A 21,284-nucleotide genomic window follows, 5' to 3' on the forward strand; every position below is an offset into this window, starting at 1 on the left:
GCTTCCTAGGCCCTGAGCCTACTCTCTCCACACCTAGCCTAACAGTGCATGCATGGAGGGGTAGGAGATTTCAAGTAAGAGAGGGAGAGCATTATCCCATGCCAGGGAAGGAAATGTTGGAGGGGCTTTCAGCCCCCTCAGCCAGATCTTCATCCCTGGGCATGTCCCCCATCAGTCCATTCACCTCTGCTGCCCACCATGACATCACCTTTCAGGATTTCTTCCCCATGGCCCCTGCAGATGGGCATCCTGAGGCACCCCTGAGGATTCCATGAATGGATCACATAATAAGTTCTGGCTGGACTTAACTTTTGTCTTAGCCCTCTGACTTCCAGGATCACCACCTACATCCTGCCTTGTCCTGAGATTCAGAATGTGGGGTGTGAGGAAACAGGAAGAGACGGTAGTCACAGCCTGGCAGACCTGGCCCGAGATACACCCTTCAGACAGAGTATTTGCAGGGGTCCTGGAGACTCTATGGGCTAGAGCTGATCTGGTTGTCCAGCCCCCCATCACCAGTACAGGTTGTTGGAAAGGGTGGCTATTCTTAGCTCCACAGATGCCCTTACCCACTGTGGGATGTTTGCAGGTGCCCCAGGACCACCAGGAGTGCCAATCATCGTTCGGTACAGCTCAGCCATTGCTATCCACTGGTCCAGCGGAGATCCTGGCAAAGGACCCATCACACGCTACGTAATAGAGGCCAGGCCTTCAGGTATGCCCTGCCCAGGCTGGGCTGTCCTCCCTCCATGGTCCACTTCCTGCCCTCCTCCTGTCCTTAACCCTTGGGCTTGTGTCTGTCCTCCATCCGTGAAGACACGCGTACTATTGCAAGTGAAGCCAGAGGTAGTCCTGTTGGGGAGCAGAAGACAAGGTTTCTCCTTGGAGCTGGACTCTTGCTTAGGGAATTCCTGGGAAGCCCCCCCAAAGAACAGTTCTTAGCACCATCTATGGACCAACTAATGTTCAAGATAGTTCAAGAAGCCAAAAGGGGCTTAGTCAATCAAGTATACACGCATGAGGATCTGCGTTTGGATCCCCAACACCCACATAAAAAAGCCATACATGTAATTCCAGCGCCGGTCAGATGAAAATGAGAGAGCTGCTAGAGTTTGCTTGCCAGAATTGGCAAACTCTAGTTTCACTCTGTCTCAAAACAAAACACCAAACAAACAAAAAACCAATAGAGAGCAATTAACAAAGACACTCAACACTCATCTTTGACCTCTACACACAAGTGCGCACACTTGTGCACACACAGACACAGAGAAACTAGGGGAGCAGGGTTTGGCTCCCGTTGGTTAAACACGCATGTCCTACTTGTGACTAGCTCTTGTCATCCACCCTACCAACGTCTCCTGTCAAGCCTGAAATCGAATCACAAGGCCTTCCAAAGCCATCAGGACAAGAGCGGCTGATAAGTGACTCCTGGGGGGGGGGGGGGGGGGGGGGGGACTGCTCTCCGCTCCTGTTTCACTGTGTCTCTGCACCTGCTTCCCAGGCTCTAGCTCCCTCTGTTGCTAGGTTTCCAAGCTAATCAGAGGTGCCCAAGTCAGCCAAGAGCTGCGGGCTTGCTCTTTGTATTCAGAGGATCTGTGTCTTGGCGATAGAAGTTAAGAAAGATAAGTCTTTGCTACTCAAATGAGAATTATAGTCAGAGGAAGGGACGTGTGTGTGTGTGTGTGTGTGTGTGTGTGTGTGTGTGTGTGTGTGTGTGCCTGCCTGTTATGTGCCTGTTGGTGTAGGTACAGATGTACAGCACATGGAGGCTGGAGGTCAGCCTCAGGTGTAATTCCTCGGGTGTTATCCACCTTGTTTTATGAGGCAGGTTCTCTCACTGGCCTGGAACTCACAAAATTAAGCTAGGTTGGCTGGCCAGTAAGCCCCAGAGATCCTCCTGTCCCTGCCTCTCCAGCCCTGAGATCCCAAATGCTTACCACTGTGCCCATGTCCAGCTTTAAAAAATTAAAACCTGAGCTGGACGGTGGTGGTGCACGCCTTTAATCCAGCACTCGGGAGGCAGAGGCAGACAGATCTCTGTGAGTTCGAGGCCAGCCTGGGCTACAGAGTGAGTTCCAGGACAGGCTCCAAAGCTACACAGAGAAACCCTGTCTCGAAAAACCAAAATAAATAAATAAGTAAAAACCTGAGTTCTAGGGATTGAACTCTGATCTTTATGCTTGAAGGGCAGGCGGTTTGCTGGCTGAACCATCTCCCCATCACCCTTCTTATGGAGATTTGAACCATCCCAATCACAGGCTATACATTCCTCAGGGTGGCTAGGTGCTCATCACCCCAATAACAAAGAGTTAATTATTCTGGGAGGTACTGGAAGCTGCCACTACCCACCACTGCCCTTATCTTACTAGCCTAGTAGCTAAATATCTAGCCAACTCAGATCCACCACATCACCCACGCCACAGGTGGTGCTGGCTCTCCCCCAACTCCAGATGGCTCCTCCCTGGACCTCCAGTGCCGGCTGTTGAGTTGGCCTGGAGGCCTCCACGTGCATCTCCTCACCATAGGCCTGTGCCTGTTATTCCACCCGAGTTGGCCGACCTTGTGCCAGGCTGTGGAATGTTGGCCCTGGACCCCAGCCTGTTGATTTTCCAGTGTTCCCTGGGAAGCCCAGCGTGAGCCACTGCCCTTCCAAGTTTGGGGGCTGTGACTTGATGCACACTGGTGGAACGGAGGGTAAACTGAGCCAGCGCTCAATAACAAGCCAAGAAGGGCCAAAGCCAACAGCTCCAGGGAGGGCAGAATGGTGGAAAAGAGGGGGAAGTGAGCCAGGAGGATGCTAGGACAACCCCTGAAACTGTTGGAAAGTGGACTGCTTTTTAGAGATGGGTGTCTCCCCTCCTCTAGGCTGTCTGCCCCCTCTTTCATCCTCCCTCCATGATAACAAGCTCTCCACAATGAACTAGCCCTGGAGGTAACACTGTGTAGCCCTGGCTGGCCTAGAACTTGCTTTGTAGACCAGGCTGGCCTCGAACTCACAGAGATCTGCCTGCCTCTGCCTCCCGAGTGCTGATTGATATTAAAGGCATGCACCACCACTGCCCAGCTGCTATGCTTCATTCTACATGGACTAAGCTAAACATACCAATTTCTTCAAGCCAGAGAGCTGTCAGAGCCAGGGAGGGATCCACTCTGGGACTGATGAGCCTGTGAGCTGGCCCCCCACAGCTGCTGACTAGAGGGCTAGAGGCCAAGGCCACTGAGGGACATTCCAGCAGCTTCTCTCACTGCCCATACAGTTTATGCAGAGGCGAGGGATACAGTGGAGGGGGAGTGGGTACAAACAGCAGGCAGGAGGTCTCAACTTCTAGAAGGCAGCAACAGGATTCTCCATAAGCTGTTAGCAAATGCCAGTTACACCCAGCACTTTCCCGGTTACCAGGAGGAAATTCCATGCCAAGAGTCAGGTAACTCAGTAAAAAATGCCAGACTGCTACCTATGGCAGTGTGACCTTGGGAAGATGAATTAAGCTCTCTGAGTCTTGATTGTCGTATCTGTCAATATGAGAGCAGCAGTTTCTACCTCCTGCCATTGCTGTAAGCTTGAAAACATAAAACTCACACACACCCCCAGTTGGGTTGCCTAACATAGGAGTGTCAGCTTGGGTAGGGGGGCAGTCATGTGAGGATCTGAACCTCAATACATCTCAAGGAATGAAGTGTTGAACTATGCATTCAGCTACATGATACTACTATGAAAAACCCAGGGGAAAGCCTGTGTTCCTTGATTGAATACACGCTGGGAAGGTATCTGAGCAAAGTGCCGATTTATAAAGAAACAAAGATGACCCAGATGTGATCCTGCCCTTAAGGATTTCATAGCCTCAAAGCAGGGAGAGAGCTGGGAGATTAAACAGAAAGACTATTGGGTAGCTGGATGTGCTAGCACAAGGGAGGAGGCTGAGGCAGGGGGATTGTAAGTGCCAGGTCAGCTTGAGCTACAAAATGAGACCCTGTCTCAAATAATAACTAAAATAATAATGTCGGTAATGATCAAGTAGATACTCAAAAATACCGATGATGGCGTGGGAAAGATGGCCCAGTAGGCCAGGTGCTTATTGTCCAAGCCTGAGGACCTGAGTTTGGATCCCCAGCACCCATGGAAAAGCTGAGCCTGAATCTATAACCCCAGTACTGGGAGAGGGAGGCAGGCAGGGATGCTCATGGTCCATGCCAGCCAGTCTAGCCAATTGCTGAGCTCAAGATTTGATGACAGATCCTGTCTCAAAAAATAAGATGGAGAGTAATAAAGAAAGAAACCCAGACTTCCACACGTTCAGGCTCACACATGCATGCACAGACACACAGACACACACACACACACACACACACACACACACACACACACACACACACACACACACACACTACCAACTATGGCTCTAGACCCAGGGCCTTCTGGGAGGATCTCTGAACACAGACAGACCTCATGCAGGCTTCTGTAAGTTGGCAAGATCTAGAAAAGAGCAAGCTGCCCCCCACTGGGCCTGCCCCACACTTGGTCCAAAATGGTTTTAAAATGATGCTTGGGCAGTGGTGGCTACTTATGTCCTGGATTCCCCTGCTGGATCTGATGGAAAGCTTCGTAGGAGCAACAGATTCCTTTGATATAGGAAAGAACGTTCTAACACTGGGGAGCCAGCTGTGGTGTACAGGATCAGCTCAGAAGTCCACAGAAGAATGAGCTCACTGAGGGTGAAGACATGGGTGCTGCAGTCGGGGGAGAACCAAGAGAATTAGAGGCCCTCCTCCCTGACACAACCCGTATAACCCAGGAATGCACGGCAGCCAGAGTGTGAGGTGGCTGGTGGTCACATGTGTCCACAGTCAGGAAGCAGAAAGAGATGGATGCTGGTGCTCAGCTCACTTTCTCCTTTTTCCCTTTTTATTCAGTCTGGGAGGATGCTGCCCATATTGGAGATGGGTCTTCCCTGCTCAATTAAACCTCACAGGAAACACTCCCAGAGGTGTGTCTCCTAGGTGATTCCACATCCACAGAAGTGTGTCTCCTAGGTGATTCCACATCCAGTCAGCCTGACAAAGAAGATTAAATATCACAAAGCAGGGGTGGGGGACAGGTTCTAGCTAGGAGCTCAGCCTGCACTGTGGCCGAACACTGAGTCTATTCCTCTGGATGCTGGTAGAGATTGAGTGTCCCTTATGAAATGTTTGGGACCCATAGTTTTTCCAGTTTGGGATACTTTCCAGTTTAAGTGTGTGTGTGTGTGTGTGTGTGTGTGTGTGTGTGTGTGTGTGTGTGTGTGTGTGTGTGTGTGTGTATTTGGAATGGACCCATATCTAAACGTAAATTTCCTTATATGATATACCATATACACCTAGCCTAAAATTATTTTTGACACTATTTTAGTATTTTGTATGTCAAGTAAGTTTTATGGTGTGTGGTCTTTCCACTTAAGGTGTTATAGGCCTCAAAATGTTTCTGTTTGGGAAAACTTGGGATTTTATTTTTTTATTCTTTTAGGTCTCACTATACAGCTCAGGCTGGCCTCAAACTTGGAATCCTCTTTCCTTGACCTCTAGAGTGCCAGACCTCTAGACCTCCACTGGCATGTCGATTTTAGAATTTAGGTTCTCAGATTAGGGTGTTCAGTCTGTATTGGTTTGGTTGTTAGAGAATTTATTGCACAATACATTTTTTAAATGTTTTACAGATGTTTTAGTTTTAAAGAAAAGATTAAGAGACACCCCTTCCCAGAAGGTATCTATCTCTGAGACTTCCACAAGACCTTCCTAAGAGCCATGCTCAGACACAGTGTTGAGCCACTGACCAGATGGGACCCAACCTCAGGGAGGTGCAGCTAGAACCAGATGAGGTGGGAGGATCTGAGTCTCCTCCATCTCACAGTGCCTCTTCTCTATTTCCCTACAGATGAGGGACTCTGGGACATCCTCATCAAGGACATCCCCAAGGAGGTAACGTCCTACACCTTCAGCATGGACATCCTGAAGCCAGGCGTGAGCTACGACTTCCGGGTCATCGCAGTCAATGACTATGGCTTTGGCACTCCCAGCAGCCCCTCTCAGTCTGTGCCAGGTACCAGCCTTAGGGTGACAGAGCAGAGAGTCCATGGAAGAGCCTGATGACATGCTTGGCAGTGGGGGAGGAAGACAGACATTGGGCGGCAGAAGCATCAAGGTGGTCATCCAAACGCACTGTCCCTCAGTTCCTCTAACTGTGAACTCTGGGTCCCAAGGCTGCATCAGCTCACAGCCCCAAGGGAAGTTGCCAGTCAGGCCATGAACTATGTTTCCAGGGAAGCCACCTCACCCCACTCCCAAAAGACAGCACCCAGGCGGGCCACGGGCTAACCCTGGTGCCCTCTAAGACCTCACTGAGTAGCACCCAGGTGGGCCATGTTCACTGCCTCCCCTCCCCCTCTCTTTCGTCCCTCCCATCCAGCTCATCTCTGGGTTCACACAGGACACTAGGCCTACACCTGTGACCCTGGTCAGTCACTGAGTACTTTGAAAATGAAGGTAGAAATCCAACTCAAAATTGCACTTCCACTCTCTGGCGTCAGCAACCCAGCTCCTCTTTCCACCCATACTTACTCCTGTGCCCAGATGGGCAGCACCAAATTATAGAAAACAAGGAGTCTGAGACAAGAATAGAGAAACCATTCCCTTATTGGAAGTAACATGGATTAGGAGTTTCTGGGTGCAGGAAGCAAAATACGGGGGGGCGGGGGCTTGGAGAGAAGATGAGCCCTACCTGGCAGAGGCATTTTAAAAACCAACCCATGACCTCTCTACAACTTCCCTGGCTTTCTGCCATCATCAAAAAAAAAAAAAATTACTACAATTTTGAGGAGAGTTCTCCCAGACTTCCTAAAAGCCAGAGAAGCACAATTCTTCCCCATGCAAATTAGAGTCGGTCTCAAAGTCCTTTTTCCCAAGACAAGAGAGTAAAAAAGAAAAGCAGCTAACACACTGCTACTCTCCATTCTTGATCCCCTGGCAGACATCATTAATCAATCCCAGCACTATTTCTTAATAAATCCAGAGGATTCTTAATCAGTTAAACCATAAAACTCTTCTCAAAACAGTCCTCCAGGCAAACCTTTGCCTACAGATCAAAGCCAGAACTTTTAGAGTGCACAGGCCCACCTACCCATAACACCCATGAGCAGTTGGTGAAATCCCAGATGGAATAGGAAGATTTGTGGGCAGGAGAGTATTGAGTACCCTTGGTCCTGACACTGCACCCCCTGTTGCAGCCCAGAAAGCTAGCCCCTTCTACGAGGAATGGTGGTTCCTGGTGGTCATTGCCCTCGTGGGCCTCATCTTCATCCTGCTTCTTGTCTTTGTACTCATCATCCGAGGTCAGAGCAAGAAGTACTCCAAGAAGACAGACGCAGGTGAGTGAGTCTACACCCCTTGATGGCAGGCTTGACTCTTGAGGGTCTCCTTTCCACTGGGGGTGCGGGGCAGGTCTCTTTCCTGGCAATGCACCTTCTCAGGTACGGCAGCCAGAAATTCCTCCACACAACCTCAAGCTCTGATCTGGGTCTTGATGCTAACAAGCCTGAAAAAAGGAGCATCCAGGCTAAGTGAGAATATGGAGCTAGAAAGGAATGACCATGTGGTCTGATGGGTACCAACCCCCACCTCCCATCCTCAGGAGGCAATACCAAGTCAGGAGCCCTCGGCCATGGGGAGATGCTGAGCCTGGATGAAAGCAGTTTTCCCGCTCTGGAGCTCAACAACCGGCGACTCTCTGTGAAGAACTCTTTCTGCAGGAAGAATGGCTTGTACACCAGGTACTGTCCGTGCATGTGGGGGCAGAGGACAGAGGCTTGAGGGCCATGCCCCAGTGCCCAGCAGTGCCCGCTGGGGAGAAGCATGGAACATGCAATGCCCACTTGGCCTTCCACTTCCGGGGAAATAGCATCCAAGTTTCAGGGCTGCCAATGGTCAACAGAAGGTCATGAAGGACCCCAGCAGGACACCCAGGGATCTGTGTTAGTCCCACCAAACCCAGCTGCAGCTTAGGGAATGTTAGAAAATCCACGAGGAGGTGGGTACGAAGAGTTTCTGAGAGCGCCTGCAAAGTGCAGAAACATACAGCATTGTGGGTGCCAGCCTACAGTTGTTCAGAGTCAGTTGCACTAGTAACCGGCCTTAGAGATGGCCATACACCCCAGAGGTGAGCTGGACCCAGCCGAAGCACCTCAGGGAGAGGCACCAGGGACTAGCCCATCGTTGCTCATGCCTTCCTTAGCAAGGGGAGAGTGAAAACCTTCCTCCCTTGGGCTTGACTTGTTTCTGTTTGAGGATGTCCTCCTGCCACCATCTCTCAGCCTCTGGAAGCAGTTGGTGTGGAAAGGCCTCAGGGTATGGCTCAGCTGGCAGAGAGCTTGCCTACCATGCATGAAGCCCTGGCTTTGGTCCCTAAAACTGTGAAAACTAGATGTGGTGGCGCATACCTGCAATCCTGGCAGGTACTTGGGAGGCAGAGCCAGGAGGGTCAGGACTTGAAGGTCATCCCTGAAATCCATGAAGTTTGAGGCCAGCCTGCATCACATATGGCCCCTTCTCAAAAGCCCAAAGCAATGGAAAAAGCAGAGGCTGTTGGTAGCACCCAACTCCCATCCCCGACTTCTTTAAGACTCCGGTCCCTCCTGGACTTTCTTCCCTGGAGCCATCAGGCTGCCCATCTGCAAGGGCAGGGGATGCTCCTGGAGCCCACCTGATCCTCCTCTGATAGGATTCAGGCAGTTTTATGCTTCCAGAAGCTCAAGGGAGATTGGAGCCACAGCCAGAGGGACTCCTGTTTCCAGCCTCAGCCATATTGACATTCACGGCTCACTGGAGGCAGCAGGCTGGGGGAGGCGGGGCAGCTTCTCTAAGGGAATTCACAAAGCGTCTCTCTGTCTCCTCTTGAAGGGATAAGCCATGTGTACTTCTCCAAGGGGGTGGAGGGGAAGGCTGAGGGCAGAGCAGCGGGCAGGCTCTCATCCCTCGCCAATCCAGCCTTTCCAAAGAAAGAGGCGTTTGAAGCTGTGGTTAAACTCACCCAGGCTCTGCATGGCTACCACAGCCCCGCTGAGCAGGCTCCTGGGCCTGCCACAGGGAACAAGGGGGCATTTCACCCATGGCCACACCTCCCCTTGTCCTCTTGCCTCTCCTACTCATGGGACACACACATAGAGGCCCACACGTTCCTATGCCCCCGTGGGAATGAGAAGAATCTTGTTTTCACCAAACCAGATCTGAACCTGAACTGCTCACAGTGATGTCTGTACACGGACGCATGTGCCCAGGCACACAGACACACATACCATTTGCCCTAGATGTTCAAGAGCGTTAGTGTGGCATCCTCCCCCCCCCCCCCATCCCTCTTCTTCCAAGCCTCTCTCTCCAAGGCCTGGGCTGACACAGTGTGGTCACAAGAAGAAGCAGCCCAGGATGGAGGGAGGGGCTTATAGCTTGTGTTCCTCCTGACCTGTCTGAGGCCACCTCTCAGCCTCACTCCCTTCTCTCCCTAGGTCCCCTCCCAGGCCCAGCCCGGGCAGCCTACACTACTCTGATGAAGACGTCACCAAGTACAATGACCTCATCCCTGCGGAGAGCAGCAGCCTGACCGAGAAACCCTCGGAAATCTCCGACTCCCAGGTGAGGGCACAAGGGCCAGCGCCTGGACAGGTGGTGGCTGCTACCAAATGGGGGTGAAGGGGTGAACAGTGTCCCATCACACAGCCAGCCTTCCTCCTACCATCCCTCTTTTCCTCCTTCCTTCCCTCCCTCCTTCCTTCCCTCCCTCCCTTCCTCCCTCCTTCCCTCCCTCTCTTCCTTCTTTGACTAGTGCTATAAAGATGAAGGGCCTGCAGAAGCTCTCCAGAAGTCATTCATGGATCAGCCACCCACCACCACTTCCCAGCCCTGCTCAGAGTTTGCCCCAGGGTGATCACACAAGGTCTCCATGAGAGCCTGGTCCCCTACACTTACAGACTCAGCCCATTGCCTGGGTTCTCAGGAACTCTGACTCATGGAGGAACTTGGGCACTGAAGGTGTCCAGTGGCTCAAGGAGGGCCTAGGGATGCTGCTCATTGGCTAAGAGTACTTACCCAACATGCTGGAATCCCCGGTTCAAACTCCTGCAGCAGGTAAACCAGCAACACGCATAATCCAGCACTTGGGAGATAGAGGCAGGAAATGCAAGATCATCCTGGAGTTCACTCAGGTGCAACAGCGTAAGATTCTAGCTCCATAGTGTTAGGGCCAGATGCCACACTGCCTACCAGTGGAGTTGGGTCTGGACCTTGTGTCTACCCTATCCCAAAGTCCCGCCTATGGAACATTTTAGAAAAGTCTTCCAGTCTGTCCAATGAGACATCTAAGAGAACCAAACATTCATTCCACTCCTCTAGATTGTGTTTGACAAATAACTTGTGGAGTTTCTTTTAAAAAACAGTAATAATCGGGGGTGGAGAGGTGGCTCAGTGGTTAAGAGCACCAGCTGCTCTTCCAGAGGTCATGAGTTCAATTCCCAGTAACCACATGGTGGCTCACAACCATCTGTAATGAGATCTGGTGCCCTCTTATGGCCTACCGGCATTCATGTAGGCAGAACACTGTATACATAATAAACAAATCTTAAAATAATAATAATGATAATCAAGCCCACCTTTAAAGATTAAATGCAAAAAGTGTTCTAGGCACTAAAGTTATTCCCACACCCCTCGACACTCCTACCCACTGCATAACCCTCCCACAACCCCACACAGCTCTGGTTGCACACATTCGGATGATAGTTCCACCTCCCCAGAGGGCTGCTGTGGAAGACATGTTCATTTGAAAGATAGCACTTGGCTGTGGTATGATGCCTAAGACCTACATGGAGTCCACTATGTCTCTTAGTGACCCTGTGACTGGAAGGGTCCTTAGTAACCCTTCATACACACAGTGCAGGTAGTATGGTACACTGAGCAGGAGAAAGTTGACCCGTGTGGTGCCTGGCTCCTCACAGTTTCTGGAAAAGGCACAAAGCAAGAGTCAGGTCTTTCGGCTTTAACAGTGTTCTTGAAAACAAGACATTTGGCTTTAGGGCCACTGCAGAGAACCCAGGTTCTAGGAGGCTGTGCTAGAACCCTAGCATCTCAGAGATGGGGATGCCTGGGAAGACACTGAGAACATGGTGTGAGAAGATACCTAGCCCCTGTGTAGTCCTTCCATCCTTTAAAATATTAAACTGTTTGCCTAGCTGTTGGTGAATAGCCATATCCCTGAGCTCTTAAGTGTCATCAAAGGGACCCCAGGCAGACAGCTTTACCACTCTGTAATTACCAGGAACACAGGACCCTAATTCATCTAGATGGCTTTCTTCTATACTTCTAGGACGGACAGCCATGGGAACTGTGTTTCTGTGTTATCCTAGAGCTTGGAGCAGCTCCAGCAGATTCACAGAGGGAGGGGCCGTCTCTGATTTCTCTCCAACTTTCTTGTCTCTCCCTCTCCATCTCTCTAGTCCTGGGAATGGAACCCAGGGTCCCCCACATGCTAGGTGAGAATTTTACCCCTAAACTACATCACTGTCCTCTGGCTCATTTCCTGAGCCTACTCTCAGGACATGGAGGTGATGGAGACATGGTTGTGACCCCCCAGGTTCTCCTTCGGGTCTTCAGGGTTAGACCTGGAGGTACAGCAGCTGACCTTGTCCCTCTGACACCCTTGTTACACACATCTAGGAATCCTCCTTGTCAGAGCTCTCTGGGTTATCAGTCAGGGTCTGGAGTGTAGCATATCCACCCTCATGGCTGTCCTGGGCAGATGACAGATACAGGTCCCTGAGGATCAGCAACCATTCCCTCTCAGTGTCAGTGGCTCTTGAGAGAGTCACTGCCTCTTTGGGCTGTCCCATCCCCCAGGTCTTCTGTGTATGAGTGTGCATGTGCAGCCTGGTTTACATTGTGAGCCAGGCCACCCAAATCTCCTTCTCTAACACTAGTGCAAACGTGTCCAGCCTCTCTCCTGTGAGACAGTCATAAAGAAAATGTCAGTTTGACTTCAAAATAAACGTACATGATGAGATGCAGTGTGAGAGGCCTCCAAGAGTAATGTGGGTGAAGGGCTAGAGGAAGAGACTGACTCGTGCAAAGGACCCAGGGCCATGCCTCTAGAGATGCTAGGGAAAGGGGCCCCGAGCACAGGAAAGGCACACCCAAAGAGATTTGCCTGTGGCTTGTTTGAGGGAATGTCTAAAAATGCAGCCTGGCTGCATTCCAACTCCATTTTCAAAATAACAGTTGAAAAAAAAAAAAACAACAACAACATGTATTTAGCACACAAATACATCTCAATGGAAAAGAAACACTGAGCCCACAGTGTATGTCTTCTGATCTTGGATCCAGTTGCTAGCAGTTTCAGGGTCAGCCAGCTTCAGGCTCATTTATAAGAATTACATCTATGTGAAAAAGTATAAAGAAAACGTGTAGGACCAATCACATCTCATAGGATATTTATTGAGTGTGTGGAGCACTTACTAGGCGTCAGGATGGGCTCCAAGAATTGTGGGTAAATGACATTACTTGGTCCTCAGAGTTCCTGGAAGGTACTGGTGGCATTATGACCACGTCTAGATTAATACAATAAGAAGGAGTGAGTAGGGGTGGGAGTGTCGCACATACCCCCCTCAACAAGTCCAGAACCCCCAATTCCCTGTTACACCTTTCCTAGTACAACTTTCTGTAGGTCAGGCACATGGAGGGAGTAAGTGCTGAGTCAGAGGGACTTTGTGACAGCCTATTATGGTCTGTCGGGGAAGGCTACCTGTACCTAAATAATCACCTTTCAATTCTCACTCAAATATCACGGGACCATAATGACTAACTGTAAGAAGAAAGCGATGTCCAAACTTCTGTTTCCTCTGGTTTGAGGAAGTTGAAGCAGGGAAAAGAGACCGGGGGAAAGGTCGCTGCCCAAAGGCATGCAGAGGAGGAATGCAGGGTTGGAAGCAGGGGTCCCAGAAGAAGCTGGCATTCATTTGGTGTGTGGGTCTGAGCCAGGTACTTGGTCCCCTTCCCACATGGCTTCTGCCTGTGAATGTCTCAGATCTTTTTGTCTGTTTTGTTTCTTGTCCATTGGTTTGGGCCATTCCTGGTATAGAATCATGTCTCCCCTTCTCCTTAGCCCAAAGAGAGAGGTCCTGCAGGGCAGGAGAGCTCGTGGATACCTTTTCCATGCCAAGCCCACGTCCTGTGCATCTCATTTAGCACCCAGCAGCCCCACCGTGGTAGTGGATTGATCTCCCACATAGCACTTGGAAATACGGAGACTCGGAGATAGAGATGTCAAACACCAAGTTCTTGGGCACAGAGCTCATGAAGGCAGGTCACTGGGATTCAGTCTACATCCTGCTGACTCTGAAGACAACATCCACCCCAAACCTATCTCAGGAACCTCCCTCAAGGCCACTGGCCACAGACATCCCTGACAGCTAGGCAGCATAGGCTGTCACTTTACCTGCAAGGGCACAGGTTAGGAATACACATGACATTGTCTGAGCTAACATTTTTCAAGCTGTTTTCACACAGGGAGCTCAGAGCTCTGACAAATGATCCCTCAAGGGGATATCAGTGAAGTCCTCTGAAGATTCTCAGGAGCCCCTTAGCATGTCATCAGCCTATCTGACTCGAATCCCCAAGGCTGCAGCCCCTGCAGAAGGTAGCAACTCTGCCTCAAAGGTTAGCATATCCAAGGGGCGGGGCCAGAGTACTGTGCCCAGAATGATGTGGTCAGGCAGGACAGAGCCCCTGGGACCCCAGATGAGGGAGGGGATCTCTTCCAGTCTCTTAGTCTCTGAAGGGCCTACCTGTGTCTTCAAAATAGACACACACAGAGACACAGAGACACAGACACACACACACACACACACACACACACACACACACACACACACACACACAGTCTGCCTGGTCCCAGATCTCAAACATCTCAAAGCCCTGGGCAGCTCCTCATCTTCCACCTTTGGAGATAAGCAAAGGGCTTTGCCTCCACTTCGGGGTTTCAGCTTTTTCTCTGGATTTGGCCCCTCCCCCACTCCTGTCCCCCAGCCTGGCATCTGCCCTCCCGCTCAGGAGACCGGGTAATTGCTGATTGAGTGGCTTTGAAGAGCTGTTAAGAGGCCAGGGAACTAAAGCCGTCGCTTGATGGCCTGGCAGGATGGGCCCTGAAAGCCCCCTTTGTGCTGGCCCGCTCCTGGGAAGCTGCATTCAGTTACTGAGAGAGGCTGGAAGCTGCAATCGGAGCCCCTGGTCCCCCTCACACTCTTTCTTCTCACCCCACCCCCACCCTGAAAAGAAACAGATGTTCGAGGAGGTGGAAGCGGGAACTGCTCTGTTTGTCTGAGGCAAAGACCCCCCCCTTCCTCCTTGGCCTTGGGGAGCTGGAGGAGGGGCTGGCCAACAGCTCTGACCCCACCTCGTAGGCACCCTCTCTTCTAGCCTTCCCATCTGTCAGGGCTGCTGTACCAGACGGCCAGGCATCCAGTAAGTGCTCAACAGATAGCAGCCGCTGGTTTGTGGTCTGAGGTGATGTAGATGAATGAATGGGCTTTCAGATTTGGCCCCAGAAGAGCCAGAGAGGACCCACCCCATCCCCAAACCAGGCCCATTCACTGTTGGTTAGCAGGGGCAGGACAGCTGCCCCATTCCAGTGACATCACTGTCACCATTCCAGTGACATCACTGAAGCAGCCTCCAATCCCCGGCCCCTTCTGATCTCTCCCAAGGGGGCTCTGAGTCCCCCCACAGAAGCTAAGTCCCTGCCCCAGGCTTTCTCCCCAGTAATACAGTTTACTTTACCTCTCTTGCTTTGACTCCCTTTGCCTGATAGGTAACAAGCTACATGTTACAGGCCAGTCCACCAGGCTGAAAGCCCAAGAGTGGTAGTTACAAACATGCTTCACTAGTAAGGGCCGGATCACCACCCGCCCACCCCAGAGCCTCCTGCATTATAGGAGTGGCACACAGTGATCTGGGGCTCCTCCCCAGTGAGTGGGCTATGTCATCAGCCTTTCCAACTTGGAATGCCCAAGGCTGCAGCCCCTGCAGAAGGTAGCAACTCTGCCTCAAAGGTTAGCACACCCAAGGGGCGGGGCCAGAGTACTGTGCCCAGAATGATGTGGTCAGGCAGGACAGAGCCCCTGGGACCCCAGATGAGGGAGGGGATCTCTTCCAGTCTCTTAGTCTCTGAAGGATCCACTTGTGTCCTCAAAATACACACACACACACACACACACACACACACACAATGTGTGAGCTGGGGCTAGCCAAAGTTCTAGAAGCCTTGGAGATGTTGGCAAACTCTTCAGGACAGGAAGCTAGTGGAGAGACCTAACCTGGTACTCTATACCCCCAGACCCTTCTGGAGGAGAGATGCCTTACCGACTGCTCACACTCCACCTCCACGACCACCGCCATCACCCCCAGCCTCTCACCTCAGGCCATTAGCCTGGCCTCAGCATATGGAATCCTCCTGTCTATGTCTTTTGTTCTGGGTAGGCAGCTGGTCAGACACACACACACACACACACACACACACACACACCAAAAAAAAAAAAAAAAACACAGCTCACATTGTGCTGCCTTGAATCCATGGAGAATTGACTGAGGGGCTGTCCATTATGGGCTCTACCCTCCTGCTAAGGGGAGAAGCTGGGACTGCAGGGGGTGGGTAGGAGAGGAGGGATGGAAAGGAGGGGTGAGCTGGAGAAGTAAATTAGCAAATGCCTGGGGAGCATTTGTCTCCCTGGAAGGAGGGGAGGGCCTCTCATTCCCTCTAGGGGCTCCAGATAGGAGTAAGGGCAAGTCAAGAGCAAGTGTGGCTTTCCGAAAATCAGCTTGATCTGAGCTGAGGTCCAGCCAGGCCCACCTCCCAGCAGAACCCTCACTCTCTCCCTGCATTTGCTTGTCTTTAGCACTCAGCAACAGCCCATAAAGCACCCATGCCCATGCAGCATTAGTATGAACATAGCTTCAGCCAGCTCTCAGTCAGTACATAGTACCAGTACCTGTACATCAGTAGTACTCAGTGTCAGCACTCCCTTTCACATAGCATCAGTACTCACACAGAATAGAACAGGTACTTACATAGTATCAGTACCCATGTAACATTAGTAGAATTCACACAGTGCCATTAGTATTCACAGAATCGGTACTCAGTCACATAGCATGAGCACTCACTCAGCAACAGTACCCCTGAAGCGTTAGCACTCTCATAGCACCAGTACCCATGCAGCAGTAGTACTCACACAACCTCAGTACTCACATAGCATTCATATGTAGGATCAGTACTCACACAACACCAAAATCCATAGAATCAGTGCTTGCACAGCATGGGCGCACACACAGTGACAGTTCCCACGCAAGGTTAGTGCTCACAAATACCAGCATTTGCATAGTGTTAGTACTCTGGCAACACGCACACTGAGCAGCCTTAGCATTCGCATAGTGACAGAACAGAGGTGTGAAAACTCATTACAGAAATGCCAAGTCGGCAGCTCCTGCCTCCCCAGGAGCATCTGCCTCAGAAGTCACCATAGCTTTGCCTCTCTTGAGGGTCAGGATGTCACAAAGGACTTTGTCCCTGGAACGCTTTGTGCATCCCATCCCCCCGTGACTCAGGCCTGGGAATAAAGTCACCTCCAGTTTCTCCAGCTGTCAAACAGGGCACAGTGGGTCACCCCAAACTCACTGGTGTTAGCCGAGCTGGGTTTTGTTGATAGCACTCTCCCTGACAAGCATGTTTCCCTTAGGTTTACATAAGTCGTGAACTGGCCAGCTAGGGACCCTGGTGGGTAGAAGCGAGAGGAAGCCAGAGCGTTAGCTGGGTTGGAGCCAGGCAGCCTTGGTGGCATCCTCCGGGCTGCATGTCGCTAAGTGTGCCTTTCACCATCCGAGCTGGCCTCTTCCCCGACTCTCCATCTGTTGTCTTCTCAAGACGTTGCTGGAAGCTTGGGGTGGGGGAGGGGGGCTGATAATTTTAGCTTCACAATTCAGTTTACAATTCAGATTGACTTGTCTCCTGCAGAAGAGGCATGTGCATGGAGCTGCAGAATGTCATAACAGAGTTAAGAATAATTGAATGTTTTATGTTGGGGGCCGGGGGGGGGGGGGACCTCCAAAGCCATCGTAAGAGAATTTGGAGCTTTCATTGGCATTTAAAACTTTTTTTCACGTGTTTTCTGTGATTCGTGTACAAATGAGTGTAGGAGCCCAGAGATGCCAAAAGAGGGCATCAGAGTCCTTGGAGCTGGAATTACAGGCTGTTGTGAACTGTACAATGTGGGTGCTGAGACTCAAACCCAGGTCCTGTGGAAGAGCAGTAGGCTCTGACTGCCGAGCCATGTCTCCAGCCCCTGTCGACATTCCTGTCATGATGATTTCCTGACTTCCCCTTGCTTTTACCCTGAATCCCATGAGTGGGCACCTGCATTTTCACTGCCCACAGTTTCCATCTTAATCCAGCTCACATTTCATCTCTTGCCACAGAGTACAGGGGTGGCCCAGGGTAGAAGGTTTCTTGGGGCTAGAGGGATGACTCGGTGGTTAAGAGCACTTGTTCTTGCTGAGAACCTAGGCTCAATTCCCAACACCCACGTCGTGGCTCACAACTGTTCATAACTCCAAATTCCTGGGTCCAGTGTCCTCTTCTGACCTCTAGACACCGGGCACACACATAGTACACAGCCATACATTCAAGCAAAACACTCATACACATTAAACAAATCTTTAAAAAAAATTGATAGCATCTTGCCATGGATGATCAGGGTTTAGAAATGCAAACTGTCCTTAAAATCACTGTGCTAAGTCAAGGACACCAGAAGCAGCTTGAACATGGTATTTGTAATTCCAGAACTCAGGAGGCTGAGGCATGAGGATTGTCACACACTTGAGGCTAGCCTGGGCTGTATAGTATGTTCTAGGCCGTCTTGGGCTAAAGAATGAGACCTTGTCTCAAAAACCAACGAACTAAAAGAAGACACTAGTCATAAAAATATATAATGTGGACCCATCTGTATGGAGATCCACAACAGGTGTTCCTGAAGAGATATGTGGTTGTGTTGGGAGAAGAGGGGATAGGGAGAGAGGGCTCAGTGGCTTCAGGGTTGTACTTTTGGGTGACCAAAATATTTGGAGCTGGATAGACCTAATGGCTCACAGTGTCACCGACTGAACAGTGATGAATTACTCACTTTAAAATGGTTGACATTATATTAAGTGAATTTTATTTCAACTGGGAAGAATAAAGGTCAGGATTTGAGTGTGCAGGTCTGGCTGGCTCAGTGGTGTGGGTCTGAGATCCTAGCTATCGTGAGGCTAAGCAGGAAGAATGCAAGTTGAAGTCCAGCATAGTGAGTTCAAGGACAGCCTAGGGAAGCCCTGTCTCAAAATTAAAAATTAGGAAGGGGGTTCGGGTGTAGCCCAGTGGTAGAACACTTGCCTAGCATGAGTGAGGCCTTAGTTTTCAAGCTTCAGTACCACAAAGGAAAGAGAATGGCCTTCTTGCCCTGGACAGCTCATACCGGTTCTCCCTGAAGGGAGAGGAAAGGGGACATGAAAGGACACGGTGGTGTGAGGGCTTGAGATATTCAAGATCCAGGGCTTGAAAGAGGCAGAATGTCCTGTGCCTTTGAGCCCTGACCTCACAAGGACACTGACACCCCGATTCTCTGTCCTCCCAGGGAAGTGACAGCGAGTATGAAGTGGACACAAACCCTCAGAAAGCCCACTCCTTCGTCAACCATTACATCAGTGACCCCACGTATTACAACTCTTGGCGGCGTCAGCAGAAAGGCATCTCTCGGGCCCAGGCCTACAGCTACACAGAGAGCGATTCTGGCGAACCTGACCATGTCACTGTCCCCAATAGCAACAGCACCCAGCAGGGCAGCCTTTTTCGGCCCAAGACCAGCCGGACTCCAACGCCCCAAAATCCCCCAAATCCCCCAAGTCAGCAGAGCACCCTCTACCGTCCCCCCAGCAGCCTCGCCCCTGGTTCCCGGGCACCCATAGCAGGGTTCTCATCCTTCGTTTGACATCAGAAGAGGAAAAAGAATGAAAAAAAAATGACACCAAAATCCTCCTTTGCCACTTCCCAGAACGCCTGCCAGAAAACACACAAGAAAACCCCACCAAGACATCGGATCAACTTTTCACCTCTCCAGTTTGTTTTTCCAGAGATTCCAGGGCCAGCAGAGCCGGGGTAGAGGAGGAGGAGGACGGGGAAGAAACCCCTGGGACTTAGACATGTGTGACCTGCAACAGCTTCTCACATCCTTGGGGTCCATTGTGCAGTGTGGAGGGTGGAGACCAGATAGTCTCACTTCTGCCCAAGATAGAGGGGCTTGGGACTCTGGAGAGGAGGGAGGAGGGGGGCTGTAGGCAGGTGGGGCTGAGGAATGGAGACGCTTCTAGACATGCAGCCAACTTCACCCTTCCCACGTGGGCTAGATCTTGCTATCCTTGCTCCTCTGCAAAAAGGATGGGTGTCCTCAGAGGCGAAGCCTGACTGTTGTCTCTGGCTCTCGCTGGCAGGTGTTCCCTGGCCTTGCCAGCCCCCTGCCCTGCCTCAGCACCCTCCCAGGGCTCTTTACCCTTGTTCATCTTCTCCACCAAGCATTTGGCTTATTTGGGAAAAAAAGAAGAAGAAAAATCAAAGGGTGAGAATCCACTTAGCAACTTCCTCATTCCTGAAAAAAAATTTTTTTTTTTTTTAAATTGTGAATTCAAGGAAGAGGGCCTGAGGGCTGGGAGAGAGCCCTCAGCTGCATAACTGAGCCCTGCCTCCTGTTGCTTGGATTCACTTCCCTGAATGCAGATAAGGAGGGGTGACATCTGGGAATGGAGACCTAAGGTGCTGGCTGCACATTGGGGCATGCTTCAGGGAGATGTCCTGCAGGAAGTCAGAGGTGCAAGGACGAAGCCCTGACTGTCGTCTTCTCCTCTACCTGCCCAACACTGAGAAAAGGGAAACGGGGTGGGGGGAGCTTAGGATGGGAAGCTCAGCTCAGCCCACCTAGCTGTGGAGGAAAGTTGTATGCACAGATGTACCACTTCCTCTGAATGTACACCTTCCTGCTAACCCATGCACCTGCCCTTGTGAACTGTAAAAAAAAAAGGGGGGGGGGTACAGAAGCCCCTCCCTGGAACTTCTTTGCCCAACAACATTTTCACATGTCTCTACCCACAACACACGGGTGCCCAAAGGGGCGGCCCAATGCCTGGTCTTGAGGCTTTACAAAGAATCAAAGATCACTTGAACCCCTTCTAACATCTCCCAGGTTAGGTTCCGTGAAGTTGGGAAGGACCAAGGAGGGGACAGCCAGGAAGTTCTGTCCAAACTGAACATGGCATGGTTAGTCAGGAGAGGTGGGTCAGGTGGGGTCGAGGGACAAGAATAGCTGATGGGAGAGAAACTGGTACCCCAGGAATGTTCTGTAAAAAGCTGTGGGGGGCCTGAACTTCACATCAGCTTTGAGCTTCCAATGCAAGTGTTTGGGGAGGAGGTTTTCTAATGTTCTGGGTTGTCTGAGGTCCTTGGGGACACCAACCAGCCCTTTAAGGCTCAGCCTACTGCTGGGAATGCATGGCTACCTCTATCAGAGGCTGCATTGGGGCAAGCAGTTCAATATCCAGTTCAATAAAGGACCAGCCTTGCTGGGAGCATGCACTATTTTACTGCTGGCCTTATTGAGAGGCCCAAGTGGGGAGCCTGCAGCTGTCCTCAGCAATCCCTCGTTAGTCACTGCTAATTCTCACTGGTCAGGGACATCTGAGTCAAAGGCTTGAGTAAAGGACACACTCAGATTACTAAGTATGTGGGCTCCTCCCTACACACCTGCCCCCTGGAATATGTGAATGAGGAAATGTTGGAAGCCAGATCAGTAGGCAGGTGACCCAACTGCTGTGTGTGAACCAAGGCTTTTCACAGTGACCTCTCCTAAGCAGGTCCTAAAGCACAGTCTTGTCTCCAAAGGACAATAAAGGGCTGAAGTCTCGCCCCTCTGGGAGTCAGTTTCCCAGGGCTACCTTGGACTTTGTCAGTCAGCTGGACCCGAATCCCTGCAGCATCTGGCCTCTCCAGAGCCACACATATGCAGATGCTGCATGAGCTCACACTGCCACGCTTACTTTGCACCCCTCATTACTTTTTTAAACAACTTCATCTTTTTTCCTGTCTTTAGAGGCTTTAACCTTTTGAGGATGTTCCCTGTTTACATTAGGGAATTATTAGCCTAGCCCAG

The 21,284-nt window shown here is 51.0% G+C and overlaps 1 protein-coding gene across 1 annotated transcript in view; it reads left to right on the forward strand.

Moving 5' to 3' along the window:
• Sdk2 (sidekick cell adhesion molecule 2) overlaps positions 1 to 20,941 on the forward strand; it is a 285,293-nt gene extending 264,352 nt beyond the window's left edge. Inside the window, 6 exon segments of the mRNA XM_052759781.1 lie at positions 590 to 715; positions 5,909 to 6,073; positions 7,257 to 7,397; positions 7,661 to 7,799; positions 9,528 to 9,654; positions 18,723 to 20,941. Coding sequence (XP_052615741.1) covers positions 590 to 715; positions 5,909 to 6,073; positions 7,257 to 7,397; positions 7,661 to 7,799; positions 9,528 to 9,654; positions 18,723 to 19,076 — 1,052 coding nt within the window. The 3' untranslated portion in view covers positions 19,077 to 20,941.
• Positions 20,942 to 21,284: the final 343 nt, after the last annotated feature.

Source organism: Peromyscus californicus, unplaced genomic scaffold (assembly GCF_007827085.1).
Source record: "Peromyscus californicus insignis strain IS unplaced genomic scaffold, ASM782708v3 Scaffold_3__1_contigs__length_106647218, whole genome shotgun sequence".
In the NCBI taxonomy this organism is placed as follows: domain Eukaryota; kingdom Metazoa; phylum Chordata; class Mammalia; order Rodentia; family Cricetidae; genus Peromyscus; species Peromyscus californicus.